The 18687-nt window shown below is 39.2% G+C and overlaps 1 protein-coding gene across 6 annotated transcripts in view; it reads right to left on the reverse strand.

The window, feature by feature from the left end:
• LOC140732326 (partitioning defective 3 homolog) overlaps window positions 1-18687 on the reverse strand; it is an 838958-nt gene that overhangs the window by 311537 nt on the left and 508734 nt on the right. For all 6 annotated transcript variants that reach the window (XM_073054817.1, XM_073054816.1, XM_073054819.1 and 3 more), the window contains 2 exons: window positions 11939-12067; window positions 9674-9712 (listed from right to left, as the gene is read on the reverse strand). In XM_073054817.1, the coding sequence (XP_072910918.1) occupies window positions 9674-9712; window positions 11939-12067 (168 nt within the window). The remainder of the gene's footprint in view (window positions 1-9673; window positions 9713-11938; window positions 12068-18687) is intronic.

Consider the following 18687-nt stretch of genomic DNA (forward strand, 5'->3'; position numbering starts at 1 on the left):
TGAAAGAGAAGTAGATCACTATGAAATTTTATCTTCCAGCACAAAAATAAACCTATATTTGTGCAACTCTAAAGTTATTAACAGATTAACAAGTAGTGAACAACTTTAAATGTATTTATCTAAAAAATAAGCTGCATTATTGAAACATATATATGAATATTTATTCTTCTAACTAAGAAGAAATGATACAAATTTGTACAGGTCTTTCTCCTGGAAGATTACAATATACCTAACGCACAATCAATTTTAAGTTTATATTGTTTATGAAGAATTATTTGTGTTACGTACCCCGTAACTGGGTCACTTACCAGCAAAGATAGAGAGGTCCGTTGAAGTCTGATGGTACTATTTTTAACAGTATTTATTGATAGAAATACACAAAAATAATATCAATGCAAACACACAGATAATATACGTCATATACGTCATACTAAATCTAAAAGCGCGGGTATAATAATAATCAATAATAAGCTGTATCGTTGTCTAGGGGATAATTAATTGTCCGATGGAAATATATAGTTCGTTCAGTTCATACAGGCTGCAGCCGTTGGGGACCCTGTGTGGCAATTGTTGGAGAGAGAGAGACGGGTTAAAACTTGCCCATTCTGTTTATGATGTCAATCCTTCGAGAGTCGTTGAGAGTTGAGTTCCCCGTTGATAGCTAAAAACCGTTTTTCCGTGGCAAAGGTCACCAATTCCGGGCAAATGGAAGCGGACGCACGTGGCCTTCCACCGGCTTTCGCTATTACGGGATCGCTAGTGTTTCTTCTGGTGCGTCTGAGGGGCTGTTCCCACAGACCCTCTTTTTATCCTGACTCACAGGGTCTCAGGTGTCAATCAGGTTGAGGATGATGCAATCCCTCCACCAACCTCCTCCTTGGTTCATTGCCTGGGGCTTTGATTGCATCGTCCAGGATGCAATACACAAGTCCGTCTCCAAGAGACAATAGCCGGTATCAATGGGTCCGCCTTTCGGAGGCCAAGACACATTCTACCCCTTTTGTGGATTCTGCATGTCTTTCTCTCATTTCCTGTGTCTCCTGAATTGACTCAATAGTGATCTTGCGATTCTCACAAAGGAGGGGGCTACCCCCGCACCCTTCGACCCCTCAGAGCTGTGGTACATTCATAACATTTGGATTAATTGTTAATTAAAGATTCAGTTTAGTTGTTTATGAATAATTATTTGGATTAATTGATAACTGGATATGCACATTTTATTTGGAAGAAGGATAAAAGTACAGCAATTAATCTCAGCATGCACAAACGGAGATGCTCAGTAAAAGAACATTCAAAACTGCTCACTGTAACATAGGAACGAGCCCTGTCATGGTTTTTATTTTCCTTACTCCAGAGTCACAAATAACCTGCCAGCATTGACTATGCTGTCAAATAACGGATAGCAATTTGCACAAGGGCTGATCCTTCTGTAGCACCATACTTTACAAGGTTTCCATTCATTCTGGAGAAATATTAAGCATGAAAACTAACAACAGAGAAATAAAAAATGGTACTGTAGATCAGAACAATTGTGCAGGCTACAATTTGAATTAGTCCTAATGGTAATGAACACTGGACAAGTCTCAATTTCACAAACTAAAATATTTCAATTAAAGCAAACAGAAATTCTAAACAACACAAAATGCTGGTGGAACACAGCAGGCCAGGCAGCATCTATAGGAAGAAGCTCTGTCTCTCTCACGAAGGGTCTCGGCCCAAAACATCGACAGTGCTTCTTCCTATAGATGCTGCCTGGCCTGCTGTGTTCCACCAGCATTTTGTGTTTGTTGCTTGAATTTCCAGCATCTGCAGATTTCCTCGTGTTTGCAGAAATTCTAAATCTATTTTTGATTTTATAGCTTGAAACTAAATGCAAGTGAAACTTCATCACAACTACAAATATAGGAAAAGTGCGCTCAGAAGTAGAAGATTTAGATATACATTTGAAGTGATGGCCTGTGGGAAGCTTCTCAACTTCTTTCACTGTGCCTTGCAAACACTTCAAAACTCAAAGCCACCTTTTAATTCGTTGGATTCAGAAAAAAAAATACAGGGAATGAGATGTAAAGAAAGAGTTCAGGTGACTGCCAGATCTTACATCGGCAGCATACTGCAGCATTCCAAGTCAATTTCAATCAACTGTTCTAATTCTGCAAAGGCGTCTCCACGGATGTGCTTTATATCATCTGGAATTGGAATTGGTTTATTACTGTCACTTGTACTAAGATTCAGGGAAATGCTCGTCTTGCATACTGTTCATACAGATCAAATCACAGTGCAGGAGGTAGAACAAGGTAATACAAAACAACACAAAATGAAGTGTAACAGCTACAGTGCAGGTAAACAATAAGCTGCAAAGTCAGAATGACACAGGGTGTAAGGTCCATTTTAGCATTTTTCTGAAACAGTTTGAAAGTACAGAAACTTCTCGACAAATTGCACCAACAACTACTGGTTACCATGGCATCTCGGTTCATTTCACACGGGATGCAAAACAAAAAAAGAAAAAAAAACTTGCATACCAGCGCCAAAGACAAACTGCCAAAGCATATGATAACCATATTTCCTTTCCTATGAACTTCAGTTTAAAACATAGAAGCCTGAGCATTTCCACATGCTCCATCTTTCTGAATCAGCAATACATATCAATTGTGCCTGGCTGAAATGGTATTCTTTTCAATGCTGCCACAATGTGGTAAGAACAGTTTGTTTTAAGTTGCTGCAGCTGAACCATTTTGGTGTCATACATAAATGCGATTGCCTCATCATTTTCTACTTTCATGCTACGAGTTTCTGTAATAAGAGGTCAGAGGTCTCTTAACTTTCCATTCTCCAGCAGCTTTCCCATTTTGATATACTTTACTTAATGCATCCTAATACAAAGAGGTTATGAAAAAACATATTTTTCTTTCAGAAATGCTTTCTATACGGGATGGTAAATGGAGCCTATTTGACACCTTTGGAGTTTATATGCTTCCTGCTGAAATAAGTGGGAAGGGGGAAAGGGACACTGGGGTTCTGATGTTTTTTTTGTCATTTATTCTTGGGGGTTATCATCTATTTTCATGGTTGGCTACAAAGAGTAAGAATTTCAGGTTGTGTACTGTATACTTCCTTTAATATTAAATGGAACCATTGAACATGTGAGATTATGTTACAACTTCTTAAAATTCCCAAGCCAGGTTATTTTCCTTTTTGTATTCAAGCAGCAGAGTTTTATATAAACTTTACTTCAAAATTTCTGATCAAAAATTTCTGATCATTAAACCTTAAGTGGAGCAAGACCACTGAACAAAAATAAATCCAAGCTCCCACTGCAATGACTTCCATTCCATCAGAAATTATTGCCCAAATAAATTCTTAGCACCATTATTTAAAGAATAAAGTTAATATTCAGTATGTTGAAATTACCGCTGTAAATACTTTGGATGACTTGGAAATGTTTCTACAGAACTGGATATGATATCAATCTCCTGCAGTACAATACATTGGGGGCATCAAAGTCCAATGTTGGAGCTACAGTACAGCTTCAAATTTACCTCTTCCACTCTACTGTGACATCAATCACATGCGAGTGGAATAAGCAGATCCGTGAGAGATTATATTCAGTTGCTACACTTTGGTATTGATATATCTTCCCTGCTCAACTAAACTAAAATCAATTGATAATGTAAGTCAAGAAGAGTCTTCTCTTTTCAAAATTTATTTCGTTGATATTTTCAGAAACTCTGCATGCCATGTACAATTTGTAAAGCCCACTGCAGCAATCTATTCATCTTCATCGTGTAAGCACCTGATGTATTTAGGGGCTATAACCTTCCAGGCCTTCGTGCTCAATGCTTAAGCATTCTCATCTAAAAGTCTGAAAGGCACTCTTTGTATTATTTTAAACAAGAGTTGTTATTTTCTTCTGCTTTGCCCTCACTCTTTGCCAATTTGTACATGGCAAAGGGTTCAATATTCTCCAATACCTGACAGTGACGAGGCTACATGGTAAACTGGGGCAGCGTTTGCATAAGTAACATTTATCTATGCGATAATCACTGAGCAGGGTCATGTCTGAATTCAATTAGAAAACCCCTCTTGCATGCAGTGAAACCTGAAAAATATTTAGGTATGGGCTGCTTAGTGGCATGTAACATTTGCAGGAGAAAGATTACACACAATGACAATCTCCAACAAGTGAAACTCAAACCACTATCCTTGACAGCATCGCCATATAATGTAGAACTGACCTTTTAGCCTTCCAGATCTGTGCTGACCGTGATGTGTGGTCTGTAACTTTCTATTGCTTGCCTGCTTATGTGTCTGTCGAAACATTGCTATCTTATCTGCTTCTATCACCTCTCCTGACATCACATTCCAGGTGCCTACTGCCCTGTGTGCAAAAAAAGTATGGCTTCACAAACCTACTTCAAAACTTCCTCTTACCTTAAACCTCTGATATTTGACATTTCCACTTGCCTAGCCTATCTGTGCCTCATAATTTTATATATTTCTATTAAGTAAACAAATGGTGGTCCAGCGAAAAGAATCCAAGTTTGTCCATTCTTTCATTCCAGCTATTTCTGTCCAATCCAGGCAACATCTTGTTGAATCACTTCTGCACTCTTTCCAAAGTCTCCACACATTTCCCGTAGTATTGCGATCAGAACTATACGCAATTCTCCAAATGTGGCCAAGCTCAAGGTTTGTACATTTTTATACTTAATGCCTCAACTGATGAAAGCAAATACGCCATACACATTCTTTGCCACTCTGCCTACTTCTGTTGCCACTTACTGTGAGCTACGGACTTGCAGAAGATATTTTTTCTATTTCACTTTCAGCATGTCAAGCATGTGTGAAAAAAGAAACAGGGCCAGCATTTTGGTCTGAAACACTTGGTCAGAACTGACAACAGAAATAGAAAGTAGAGGCTTGGCAGCATTAAGTGAAGAAAATGTTGATGAGAGAAATGAGATGAAAAATACATTGCCATGCCTTTCCCTGAAAAATCTGTTCTATGATTATTGTCATTCTGCTACTGATCAAAAGGTGATACATAGAATTATAGAGCACTGTAAAAGGTCCGTTTGGCCAACTTGCCTGTGCCAACCGTAATGACCATCCATGATAATCCCATTGGCCTGCTTTAGGCCCATATCACATTACGCCTTTCATCTCTAAGTACTGTACTAAATGTCTTCTAAGCCTTATAATTGTATTTATATCTACTATTCATTCTAGCAGCTTTTTTCAGATATTTACCTCACTCATCAGCTGCTTTTAAATTTTTCCCCTCTTACCTGAATCTTATTCCCTGTAGCTTGAGACTCCCAAATCCTAGAAGATTTGTCCAACTATTTCCATCATCATTTTATAAAGGTCATTGAGAATGAACCCAATCAGTTCTTATAATTCCAGGCAATAATCAGGCAAATCTCTTCTACACTCTATCTATTCCAACCAATTTCTTCCTGCAGTTGTGGTGAGCAGAACAATAAAATTACCAAGTGAAGCAAAACCACTGTTTTGTCCAACTGTAACGTGATGTCTCAACTTCTCCACTCAATCTTTCAGTGTATGAAGGCAGGCATACCAAATGCCCTTTTCACTACTTAATCCATACATGTTGGCACTTCTTTGGAGCTCCAGACTTGCACCCTAAAATGTTTCTGCACACCAACAGACCTAAATTCACTATTTATTCTGTATGGCCAACTAACTTTAACCATCCAAAGTTCATTACCTCGCACCTATCTGGATTAAATTCCTTTTGCACTGCTCTGCTCAACTTTCCAGTTGATACCCTGATGTACCATCAAACAAAATTCTTTGCAATCTATAATTCATGTCATCTGAAAACCACCTAACTTCTCATCCAAGTCATAAAATTACATAAGGCACTTATTTACTAAGTGACACATGCAACACATTTCTTGTGCTCAGAGCTGACAGTGAGTAATCATGATTTGTGCCTTCCTAATAATACTTGAATGAATATGGAGACCCCAGTGGGATACAAACATCCAGATAGCCTTGTAGAGCTGTAGCAGGACAATCTTGTTTCTGTACTCAAATGTTCCAGCAATGAAGTGCAACATACCATTTGCCTTCCTGACTGTTTAGTTTTGATGCTTTGTGTACAAGAACACTCAGGTCTCACTGCACCTGTACTTTTCCCAAACCATCAAGAGTCAATTGGTCTCGCTGAATTTAGAAACTATTCAAGTGGGGGCCCAGGCGAACCCTCTACCAATGCTTTATGCAAGCAGGGATGAAGAAGTCAATATGAAGATTACATCAGGCAGGCGTGTGTGTATTTTGGAATTCAGCAGCTTAAGATAAGGTAAGAAAACCTTTACTATTTATGTATAAAAGTCTGACTAGATGCTGTATAAAAATATTTTCAGTGATTCACAAGAGACTGTAGTAGTCACCTTCAACTCTTATTGTCAAAAGGAGACAAGAACAAAGCAGCAGATAAGGAGAAGACATTTGTGTCTGCCATTCGATAAGATCATGGCTAATCTCTTGCTACGGGAGCAAGTACTTTTTCCAATAATCTCATATTCATTCATTCCCTTCATATCCAAAAATCTCTCCATCTCTGTCTTGTATATACAGAGTGGCTGAGCCTCTGAGGCCCTCTTTGGTATCATTTTGTAAAGATTTACTAACTACTGGGGAAAAAGTTTTCTTCCATTTTCAGTCCTGATTGATCCAAGCCTTACTTTGAAAGAGTGCCTCTTCATTAGAGAAATCTTCAACTCTCATTTACCCATAAGAATGTAATATTTTCCGATGAGATCACCGTCATTTTTCTAAATTTAAAATAAGCTGCACAATTCCTCCTCAGGCAAGGAAGCAATCTTACCAGCAATCAATCTAAAGTATCTTTGCTGCACTCTCCAAAGCTTATTCCTCTTTTGGAAGGGATATACCAATATACACTCCAGGCCTCTATATAACTGGGGCAAGGCCATTGCTACCCATTTACACTAATTATCTAACAACATACTATATGTTGTTGAAGGGTTGTTGAATGTTAACTTTCAATGGGATCTCTTCAAGGACACACATATCACTCTATACATCAAAGCCTTTCAAACTCAAAAATTCTCTGCCTTTCTCTTCAGGCAAGCTTGGAGCTCAGGACACAGGTCAAACACCAAAACCACAGGCCGACAATGCTATAGAGAAACTCATTGCATACGCAGCTTTTATGCTTACCTGACTAAGCAGTCAAATGTACTATAACCCTGTGTAACTATGACTTTCAAATTTGGTCTTCTGCCATGTTCTCAGCTCATTGACATTTAATGCTAATTCAAAGACAGAGGTTCTTCCCACTTCTATGGCAACTCAGCTGACCCGATACAGCTTTCCAGAATTGAATGCCGCATAAAGGAAACACTTCCTTGCCATTACAATGTTGGGATATCCAAAACATTGCACCCATTGCTAGCTGTGCTCTGAGTGGTTGGTTTGCAGGTGAGATAGAGACAACGAACGAGCAAGTGGAGAGTCATAAAACACCAATCATGGGGAGCATGAACTCAGACTTTTCTCCTTGGAGCAACGGAGGATGAGAGGCGACTTGATAGAGGTGTCCAAGATAACGAGAGGCACTGATCAGGTGGATAAGTCAGAAGCTTTTCCCCAGGGCTGAAATGGTTAGCATGAGAGGGCATAGTTTTAAGGTGCTTGGAATTAGGTACAGAGGAGATGCCAGGGATAAGTTTTTTTTAAACACAGAGAGTGGTGAGTGCACGGAACGGGCTGCCAGCGGTGGTGGTGGAGGCGGAAACGATAGGGTCTTTTAAGAGACTCCTGGATAGGTACATAGAGCTCAGAAGGATAGAGAGCTATGGGTAAAGCCTAGGTAGTTCTAAGGGAGGGACATGTTCGACACAGCTTTGTGGGCTGAAGGGCCTGTATTGTGCTGTATGTTTTCTGTGTTTGTAACTCTGGTTTGTGACCCGATACAGCTTTCCAGAATTGAATGCTGCATGAAGGAAACACTTCTTTGCCATTACAATGTTGGGATATCCAAAACATTGCACCCATTGCTAGCTGTGCTCTGAGTGGTTGGCTTGCAGGTGAGATAGAGACAACGAACGAGCAAGTGGAGAGTCATAAAACACCAATCAGTTTTTGCAATAAATATGGTAAAATAGTTCATTTACATATGAATTTATATCCATCTTGCTTAACTAACCAAGTGGCTTCTGATTAAAAGAAACCATGACTTACTGAAATAAAAACTACAATGAAGAGTAAATTTTGGTTTGGCATATCACAATTTTGTTTTCATTAAAAATTATAACGGACTACACCTAGATCAAAAGAGGAAATATTGAATAGATTTTCTAATTCAGCAAATATTTCGGTGACAACACAAGTAAATACTACCCACAGAATCGAATACTCCTTCCCATCAATATGACTGAACACCTAATGCAGTACAATTTTTACTCAACTAATGGACCATTTAGTTGGGGGGGGGGGGGGGAGGGAAATAAACTATTTAACATTTTAGAATGGTTGCCGCTCCTTTCTCCATTTTCATGCACCAGCTGATTTATTGTACATTGGAAGAAAATAACTGAAGACATATTTTGCAAACTAAGCACCTAGAAGCAATTAGAAACCAAGTTCCAAACAAAGAAGGCATCATACAAAATGGAATTTACAAAATAGTTATTTAAATAAGCCTCTTAAATGTGCCTCAATTGAATGACTATATATCACACAAATACCACACAAACTGCGGAATTATTTTTCAAATCGCTGTGTTATCACCATGATAGACAGCCTGAAAACATCAAATCAAAAATACCTGAAAAATAAATTTACTTCTCCCTCTCTCTCTCTCTCTCAAGACCTACAGACATACATGTGTGGTGGTTTCTTTAGAACTTATAGTCTTTTAACATCTTTGGACTATTTTTACCGTGCCCATGGTCTGTTTTTTTTTATCAATTATGGTATTGTTTGCACTGTTGTAACTATGTGGTTTTGTGTAGGTTTTGTAGCTTTACTTTTTGGTTTGTTGGGCGGTAGAGTTGGTTTCCTGACTTGGTGTGTCTGGGTAGTCTTATTTTGTCTGGTGGATTTGGAGCTCCTTTCCGGGGAACACACTAAGATGGTAGCGTGATATTTAATACACAGCAGCCTCTCCGGACTCTGGATTTGGGGATTGCCAAACGTTATATGGATTTTCTGGTGTAGTCTGTTTTGTCGTGTGCTTTTGTGATATCATTCTGGAGGAACGTTGTTTCGGTTTTTAACTACATTGCAGTTGTGGTTTCTAAATGACATTAAACCGAAATTCAATTCAATTCAATACAAAGTGTTATAATAATCACTAATTTAATTTCAAGAGTGCACCACTGATGTCTTGAAAAAATGTGCTTTAACTAAAATAATCTTCTTGCAACTTTTGTTAGCACTCTTATGTGTGATCTGATAGAGATTATTGTAGTCAAACTTGGAAAAACACATTTCTAACGAGGAATGCTAAATAGTTCCTAAGTTGTTCCATTTCATTCAAGCTGCTAAAATCTGTAAGAAATTGAGACTACACTTCAGAAAAGAACATTCAGAATGCACATCTGCAAAAGTGATTTTCTGCTTCAGCGTCAGATGTTCCCACCAGTTTGTGTGGCTAAAAACACAGAACTCTTACCAAGTCACTTGGTCCCTGCATCTGACTTGATTCTTTTTTCTGGAAGTGGAGATAACAAAGAATAAAACACATGGTGTAAGAGGCACTAACATGTGTGCTACAAAGATGAACAAAGTAACAAAGGCAACCTGTGTTTGAATGTGAAAGATGCCCTTGAATACTTTGTTTTACAGCTATGATCAATTACTAAAGGCGCTGAAAATAAATCCAAGAACCTTCAATATTTTAAAATCCCTTTTCCACTCACTTGAAGGGCAACGTGTGTTGAGCAGACATTAAAATGTCCTTAGAGATTTTATGAGATACCTATTTCTTTCAAAAAAATTAGAAAAATTTTAAAGAATTGCACTTGCATATTGGTTATTTGGTTTCCATTAAAATTGCATTTGTATTTGCGCCCTTAAAATTTTTAATTGACTTATGAACAATTTATTGTTATCTAGATCAGATATGTCACTAGGAACTGAACTTGACTTCAAAGAAATCAAAATTATTTTGTCAAGAGAATTTTCAGATTTGAATTATCTGAGTCAAATATCTAACACCTTGATTCATTTCCGCTCGGCAAACAACTCTGTGTTGAATCCTACAAGGGTAAACTGATTCAGAATGCAGTGAGGACGAGAAACATTTCTACCCTCATCTCCCCAAAACAGCTTGAAAAACAAAGTCTGTAAAAGATGAATCTTTCCTCCCTTTCACTTAAAAATACAGGATTTTAAAAAAACTTGCAGAATTAAATTGCTAGTTTTCGTTTAACATGAGGAAGCTCATCACTTTGCAACCAAATTAAAAACCCATCATCTAAGGTAAAATTAAATGATACCTTGCGAATTGTCAAAAGGTTATAAGGAATTTTGATAGAGATAAATGAAAGATATATATCAAAATAAGAAATTATATGGACACAAGATATTATAAATTGAAAATAAATTGAAAATTTTTAGATTATTTAACAAGAAAAATACAACAGACAATAAAAGCTGAGCAAACAAGTACATTCTCAGTGTGACAGCTCAGGAATTTCAGTGCCAAAGAACCAGGTTCAATTCCAGCTATGATGGGGATGCATGATCTCGGATCTCATGGGAAGTTTCACTGGCTCCCAGCTATGCTGCAGGTTGGAGTGATTCGCAGCAGCAGGAAACTGCAACACACAAGGAGGGTGGTAGTGGGGGGGGGGGGGGTTAGTTATCAGCAAGGGGATTTGAGATTCTGAAAGGCAAATCCTTCATCCACTGTAGGAGAAAGAGGGAAGCACAAATCTGAGACTCATGTTATCATATCCCTTCTGTTGAAACAGGACTGCAGAGTGAGGGCTGTGAAAGAGCATTACAACTTCTTTCCACCAACTGCAAACTCCAGTACAATTAGGCTAAGTTTAATTCCTTTTAAAGATAAGGAGGCTCTCCAAGATGATCAGTGTTTTTACTCTATGTATCTGATCTTCAATATTATATATAGTGCCTACTGGAGAAAGTCTTTAATACAATCTCATCAGAGTAATTGTCAGCTTCTTATTTTTGAGTTCTACCCATACATTCTCAGTGGATGGGCCCTCCATTATATTCCTTCTGAGAGCAGCTGTGATATTGTCCCTGATTAATACTGCTACACTTCACTCTTTTTTGCCCTTTAAAACATGAAATCTCTGGAATATTAAGCATCCATTCCTGTCACTGTCTCAACCAAGTCTCTGTTATGGGTGAGTTTGTGGGTTTCATTTACTGTCTGAGTGCAATGGTTCATTTCACTATATAACACCACACACTATCAGATCACCCTTTAATTAGCAAGCCTACCAGGAAACAGTTGGTTTCCAAGAGGTTTACCATGACAACAATTATGGATCGTGTGGGTACCTGAAGTATTGCTTGGTCAATGCCACAGCATTGGCAAAAACTCAGCCCTACAAATTTAACAATGACTGCAACAAGTTAAACCTTGATCCAGATTAGAATTTGTCACTGGAAGCAAAAGTTTACATCCCCAATTGTTGTCATGTACTTGAAAGTCCAAAATCAACCATTACCACAAGTTTGCAGGCACACAGTGATCAAACAGCAACTTAGCAACCATTTAACCATTACGATTTCAAGAATATGAAGGCACAAAAGATGCTGAAGTCAGTTAGAAAGAGAACGAGATCTGCCTAGCCTACCCATCCTCAATGTCTGGGTCCAATCAAACGGCAAGAGCAGAAGGACAGAACAAAAGCACCCATATATTTTGGCATTTCTCCAAGCAACCAGGTGTTCTACTCACCAGCTCTCGAGGGAGGAAGGTTTCTTCTTGCCGGAGGACTAGTAGATTGACACTACCACCCATCTTCGTATTCCTCAGCAGGGTCACCACTTCCTCTTGTATTTTTCCCGTTAAATCAACACCATTTACCTGAAATTACACAAGCCAGTAAACAACCACACTTTTTCATGGACACAGAATCACTCTATTTGTTTCCCATAGGTCATAAATTCTGTGCTTTTTTTAATTTTAAAATATATAGAGAACTAAAATGGGAGAAGGACATAACATTAAGCTTTCAATTCCCACATTTCTACTTCAATACACATTTCATTAACAACCTGTTATCCAAGCATCATACATCGATTAGCTGGAAACTCAACAGGCTCAGGCATGATTGGACACTCTAGTATCTGTGAACTCCTCCTGTGTTGACTACACGAAACCGCTCAATAGTTCATTCACAGTTCATTATGGCCATTCAATCATTAAAATATTGTATTTATGTGACACATAACTATAACCTGTCAGGTGGAGACAACACAGTTCTTACTTTGCAAAAATGGGGAAATAAACAGGACTACATACTCTTTAACTTGTAATAACGGCAAAAAAAAAGTCACTACCCTCAATGAAATCATTTACTAGTCCACAACACTGGACTGGACAATTTGAGTTCTAAGCAGCAAATGGATATTGGATTGGAGAGCTTGACTTATAAGGTGAGATTGGATAGATGGGAGTAGGCGGTTTAAATGATTTGGCACGGACTAGATGGGCCGAAAGGTCGGTTTCTGTGCTGCATTTATGTCCCTGCTTCTACAAGCTGGGTCCATTTTCAACATTATGAGGTATCTGGACACGCACTGGAATGAAAATAGTCTAGAGGAACATGGAAATAAGGCAGACAAGTGGGATAGGTACAGATGAGCATTATGGCTGACATAGATGTGATGGTCTGGAAGGCCAGTTTCTATGCCATACAACTCAAAAGCACTATTTTTCATTGCAGTTAGAAAACTGCTGGTAATTAAAATAAGCCGCTGCAGCCAAATTATATACTGAGTGTTACTCAGAAGGATTTAAACTAGTTGGCAGCCTGAGGTCAGCATACGGAGAGATTGAGAGGAAGGTAGATGTCTTGACTGGTAAGAACAGGCAGGAACAAGGTAATGGGCATAAAGTGTGCGCACTTTCATGCTTGGGAGTATTGTAGTTAAAACTGATGAATTTAGAGCATGAATCAACACATGAAAATATGTTGAGTCTCATAACAGAGAACTGGATGTGAGATAGGAATGGATATTTAATGTTCCAGGGTTTCAGTGTTTTAAAGGGTAAAAGAGGGCAGAATGTTACACTATTAGTTCCGGATAGTGTCAGAGCTGCACTCCGAGGGAACATAATAGATGGTTCCTTGACTGAGAGTATACAGTATTTACTCAAAAATAAGAAAGATGCAAGCTCTCTGCTGGGATTATACTATACACCCTCTCTAATTGTCACCGTAATACTGAGGAAGAAATATGCAGTAAATTAGGGGAAAATGTAAAAGCAATAAAGTTGCTGTAGTAGTGGGTGACTTCGGCTTCCTTACTATAAACTAGAATCACCTCGGTGCAAGAATCTGGTGCATCCAGGACCATTTCCTAAATTGATAAGCAAATAGTTAAAGCAGCGGAAGGACCATCCTAGACCTAGTGTTGGATAATGAGCCTGGCCAGACAACTGAGCTTTCAGTGTTGAACTGTTGAAGAGTAGTGATTGTAACTCCTTACATTTTAAGACAGCTATATTTAAGTATAAGTACCGACGTTGCAGAAACTAATGAACTGGAGCAGGGCAAATTAGACAGGAAGTAGGAGGACTTGATTGGGAACAGCTGTTTTTTGATCAAGTTCACATATGACATGTGGAGGAGTTTTAAAGACAAACTGCATAGAGTACAGGACAGATATGTTCCAGGAAGAAGGAAGAACAAGGATAGCAAGGTAAGAGAACTGCGGATGCCAAGAGAGGTGGTGAATTTAGTCAAAAAAAAATTGGAAACCTATGTAATGCCCTTTTCTCACTGTTACCATCAGGTAGGAGATACAGAAGCCTGAAGGCACACACTCAGCGATTCAGGAACAGCTTCTTCCCCTCTGCCATCTGATTTCTAAATGGACATTGAATCTTTGGACACTAACTCACTTATTTTTAAAATACAGTATTTCTGTTTTTGCACATTTTTAAAATCTATTCCATAAACGTAGTTGATTTACCTGTTTATTTATTATTATTAGGTTATTTTTTTATTATTTTTTCTCCCTGCTAGATTATGTATTGCATTAAACTGCTGCTGCTGTTAACAAATTTCACATCACATTCCAGTGATAATAAACATGATTCTGATTCTGATAATATTTAGAAAGCTAAAAAATTATCTAGAATGATAAAGAAGCCAGAAAAAAATCTCCAGAGGGAATTAGGAGAGCCTGAAGGGTTTTGAAAAGTATTTAACAAGTGAGATTAAAGGGAATTCCTAGGGATTCTATCCAGACATCAAAAACAAGGGAGTAAGTAGGCAGCACGTAGAAATACACATGGATAAAGGAGGGAACACGTGCTTGAAGGTGGAGGATGTGGGTGAGGTCCTCAATGAGTACTTTACAAGTCCCCAGAATCTGATGGGATATACACCAGCTTATAGAGAATGACAGGAGGTGAGATAGGGGCCTTGACCAATTATCTTCATGTCCTCTCTAGCCACAGGTGAGGTTCTGGAGGACTGGCAAGTCACTAACATTGTTCCATATTCAAGGAGGAAAATCCTGGAATCTATAAACCAATGAGTCTCAGGTCAGTGGTAGATAAGTTGCTGTACAAGATTCTGAGGGATGGGATTTATGAGCATTTTGAAAATCTTGGCCGAATTAAGGACTGTCAGAATGACTGTTCAGTACAAATTGTGTTTTACTAACTTTACTGATCTTGTTTGAAGAGATGACAAAGGTGATTGATGAAGCTAAAGCTGTGGACGTTGTCTACATAGAATTCAGCACAACATTTAACAAGCTCTTCCACGGGAAGCTCATCCGGTAGACTAAGATATCTGGGATCCACAGTGAATTAGATAGCCAACAGAAGACAGAGGGCAGTGGTCAATGGAACTTATCCTGGCTGAGGTCTGTAACCAGTGGTGTTCCGCAGGGATCTGTACTCGGACCTCTGCTATTTGTCATGTGTATAAGTGGCCTGGATGAACAGTTTTAATAAGTCTGCAGAGAATAGGAAGATTGGTGGTGTTGTGGATAACATAGAAGACTGGCAAAGGTATCAGAGGATATAGATCAGTTTCAGATGTAGGTGGAGAATGGCATATATAGTTTAATCCAGCAAGTGTGAGGTGTTGTACAAACCCCATTTCCAGAAAAGTTGGGATATTTTCCAAAATGCAATATAAACAAAAATCTGTGATATGTTAATTCATGTGAACCTTTATTTAACTGACAAAAGTACAAAGAAAAGATTTTCAATAGTTTTACTGACCAACTTAATTGTATTTTGTAAACATACACAAATTTAGAATTTGATGGCTGCAACACACCCAACAAAAGTTGGGACAGAGGCATGTTTACCATTGTGTTCCATCACCTTTCCTTTTAATAACACTTTTTAATCGTTTTGGAACTGAGGATACTAATTGTAGTAGATTTGCAATTGGAAATTTTGTCCATTCTTGCTTGATATAAGACTTCAGCTGCTCAACAGTCCATGGTCTCTGTTGTCTGATTCTCCTCTTCATGATGCGCCATACATTTTCAATAGGAGATAGATCTGGACTGGCAGCAGGCCAGTCAAGCACATGCACTCTGTGTCTACAAAGCCACACTGTTGTAGCCCGTGCAGAATGTGGTCTGGCATTGTCCTGCTGAAATAAGCATGGACGTCCCGGGAAGAGACATCGCCTTGATGGCAACATATGTCTCTCTAAAATCTTAATATACGCCTCAGAGTCAATGGTACCTTCACATACATGCAACTCACCCATGCCGTGGGCACTGATGCACCCCCATACCATCACAGATGCTGGCTTTTGCACCTTTCGCTGATAACAATCAGGATGGTCGTTTTGATCTTTGGCACAGAGAACTCGACGCCCGTTTTTTCCACATTTAGCTGAAATGTGGTTTCATCTGACCACAGCACACTGTTCCAGAGTCTTTCAGTCCATCTGAGATGAGCTTGGGCCCAGAGAACTCACCAGCGTTTCTGCACAGAGTTGATGTATGGCTTCCACCTTGCGTAATACAGTTTCAAGTTGCATTTCTGGATGCAGCGACGGACTGTGCTAAGTGACAATGGTTTTCCGAAGTACTCCCGAGCCTAGGTGGCTATAATTGTCACAGTAGCATGACGGTTTCTTAGGCAGTGCCGCCTGAGGGCTCGAAGATCACGCGCATTCAATAGTGGTTTCCGACCTTGCCCTTTACGCATCGAGATGTCTCTGAATTCTCTGAATCTTTTCACAATATTATGTACTGTAGATGTTGAAAGACCTAAATTCACTGCAATCTTGCATGGGAAATGTTTCTTTTGAACTGACTAACAATTCTCTCACGAATTTTGGCACAAAGGGGTGAGCCACAACCCATCCTTGCTTGCAAAGACTGAGCCTTTGATGGACGCTACTTTTATACCCAGTCATGATACCTCACCTGCTACCAATTAGTCTGCTTAATGTGGAGTCTTCCAAATCAGTGTTACTTGAATATTCTGTGCACTTTTCAATCTTATTTTAACTCTGTCCCAACTTTTGTTGACAGTGTTGCAGCCATCAAATTCTAAATTTGTGTTTATTTACAAAATACAATTAAGTTGGTCAGTAAAACTATTGAAAATCTTTTGTTTGTACTTTTGTCAGTTATATAAAGGTTCACGTGAATTGTTTTTATTGCATTTTGGAAAATATCCCAACTTTTCTGGAAATGGGGTTTGTACTTCGGGAGATCAAAAGACAATATACTACAAATGGCAATACATTAACAATGCTGATGTACAGAGGGATCTTATTTCTATTTCAAGATACAGCACAGTAACAGGCCCTTCCAGCCCAGTGAGCTCATGCCGCAGTTACATTCACGTTACTCATCACCCTGCCTGAACACCTTTGAAATGTGGAGCGAAACCAGATCAGCCAAAGAAACCCACAGGAGAAAGTACAAACTTTTTACAGACAGCAGTGACATTGAACCCCGTGTTGCTGCAAGGGTGTTATGTTAGCTGCTCTGCTATCATAGTCAGAGGACAGGAAAATTGCAAATGTTACTCTACTCTTTAAGGGAGGAAGTCAGCAGAAAAGAAATTATAGACCAGTTGGCCTGACCTCAGTGGTTGGGAAGGTGTTACAATCAGTTGTTAAGGACGAGGTGACGGAGTACTTGGTGACACAGGACAAGATGGTACAAAATCAGCATGGTTTCCTTCAGGGAAAATCTTGCCTGGTGAACCTGTTGGAATTCTTTGAGGAGATTACAAGTAGGATAGAAAAAGGGGATGCAGTGGATGTTGTATATTTGGACTTTTAGAAAGCCTTTGACAAGATGCCACACATGAGCCTGCTTACCAAGTTAAGAGCCCATTGTATTACAGGAAAGTCACTAACATGGTTAGAGCATTGGCTGATTAGTAGGAGTCAGTGAGTGGGAATAATAGGATCCTTTTCTGGTTGGCTGTCTAGTGGTGACTAGTGGTGTTCCACAGGGGTCCGTGTTGGGACCACTTCTTTTTATGCTGCATATAAATGATTTGGATGATGGAATAGGTGGCTTTGTTGCCAAGTTTGCAGATGATACAAAGATTGGTGGAGGGCCAGGTAGTGTTGAGGAAACAGGTAGGATGCAGAAGGACTTAGATAGATTAAGAGAATGGGCAAAAAAGTGGCAAATGAAATACAATGTTGGAAAATGCACGGTCATGCACTTCGGTAGTAGAAATAAATGTGCTTAATATTTTCCAAACGGGGAAAATAATTCATGAATCTAAGATGCAAAGGGACTTGGGACTCATTGTGCAGAACACCCTGAAGGTTAACTTGTAGGTTGAGACAGTGATGAGGAAGGCAAATGCCATGTTAGCATTCATTTCAAGAGGTCTAGAATACAACAGCAAGGATGGGATTCTTTGGCTTTATAGGGCACTGGGGAAGCCTCAACTTGAGTATTGTGAACAGTTTTTGGCCCCTCATCTTAGAAAAGATGTGCTGGCATTGGAGAGGGTCCAGAGGAGTTTCCAGATATGAAAGGGTTATCATACAAGCAATGTTTGACAGCTCTGGGTCTGTACTTACTGGAATTCAGAAGGATGGTGGGGGGGGGGGGGGGGAGAAGGATCTCATTGAAACCTTTCAAATGTTGAAAGATCTAGACAGAGTAGATGTTGAAAGGATGTTTTCCATGGTGGGAGAGTCTAGGACAAGAGGGCACAGCCTCAGGATAGAGAGACGCCCTTTCAAAACAGAGATGCGGAGAAAATTTCTTTAGCCAGAGGGTGGTGAATTTGTGGAATTCATTGCCATATGCAGCTGTGGAGGCCAGGTCATTGGGTGCATTTAAGGCAGAGATTGATAGGTTCTTGATTGGACATGGCATCAAAGGTTACAGGGAGAAAATCAGGAACTGGGGTTAAGGAGAGATAGAAAAAAGGATCAGCCATGATTGAATGATGGAGCAGACTCGATGGGCCAGATGGCCCAATTCTGCTCCTATGTTTTATGGTCTATCAAACTG

Source organism: Hemitrygon akajei, chromosome 8 (assembly GCF_048418815.1).
Source record: "Hemitrygon akajei chromosome 8, sHemAka1.3, whole genome shotgun sequence".
NCBI lineage: Eukaryota > Metazoa > Chordata > Chondrichthyes > Myliobatiformes > Dasyatidae > Hemitrygon > Hemitrygon akajei.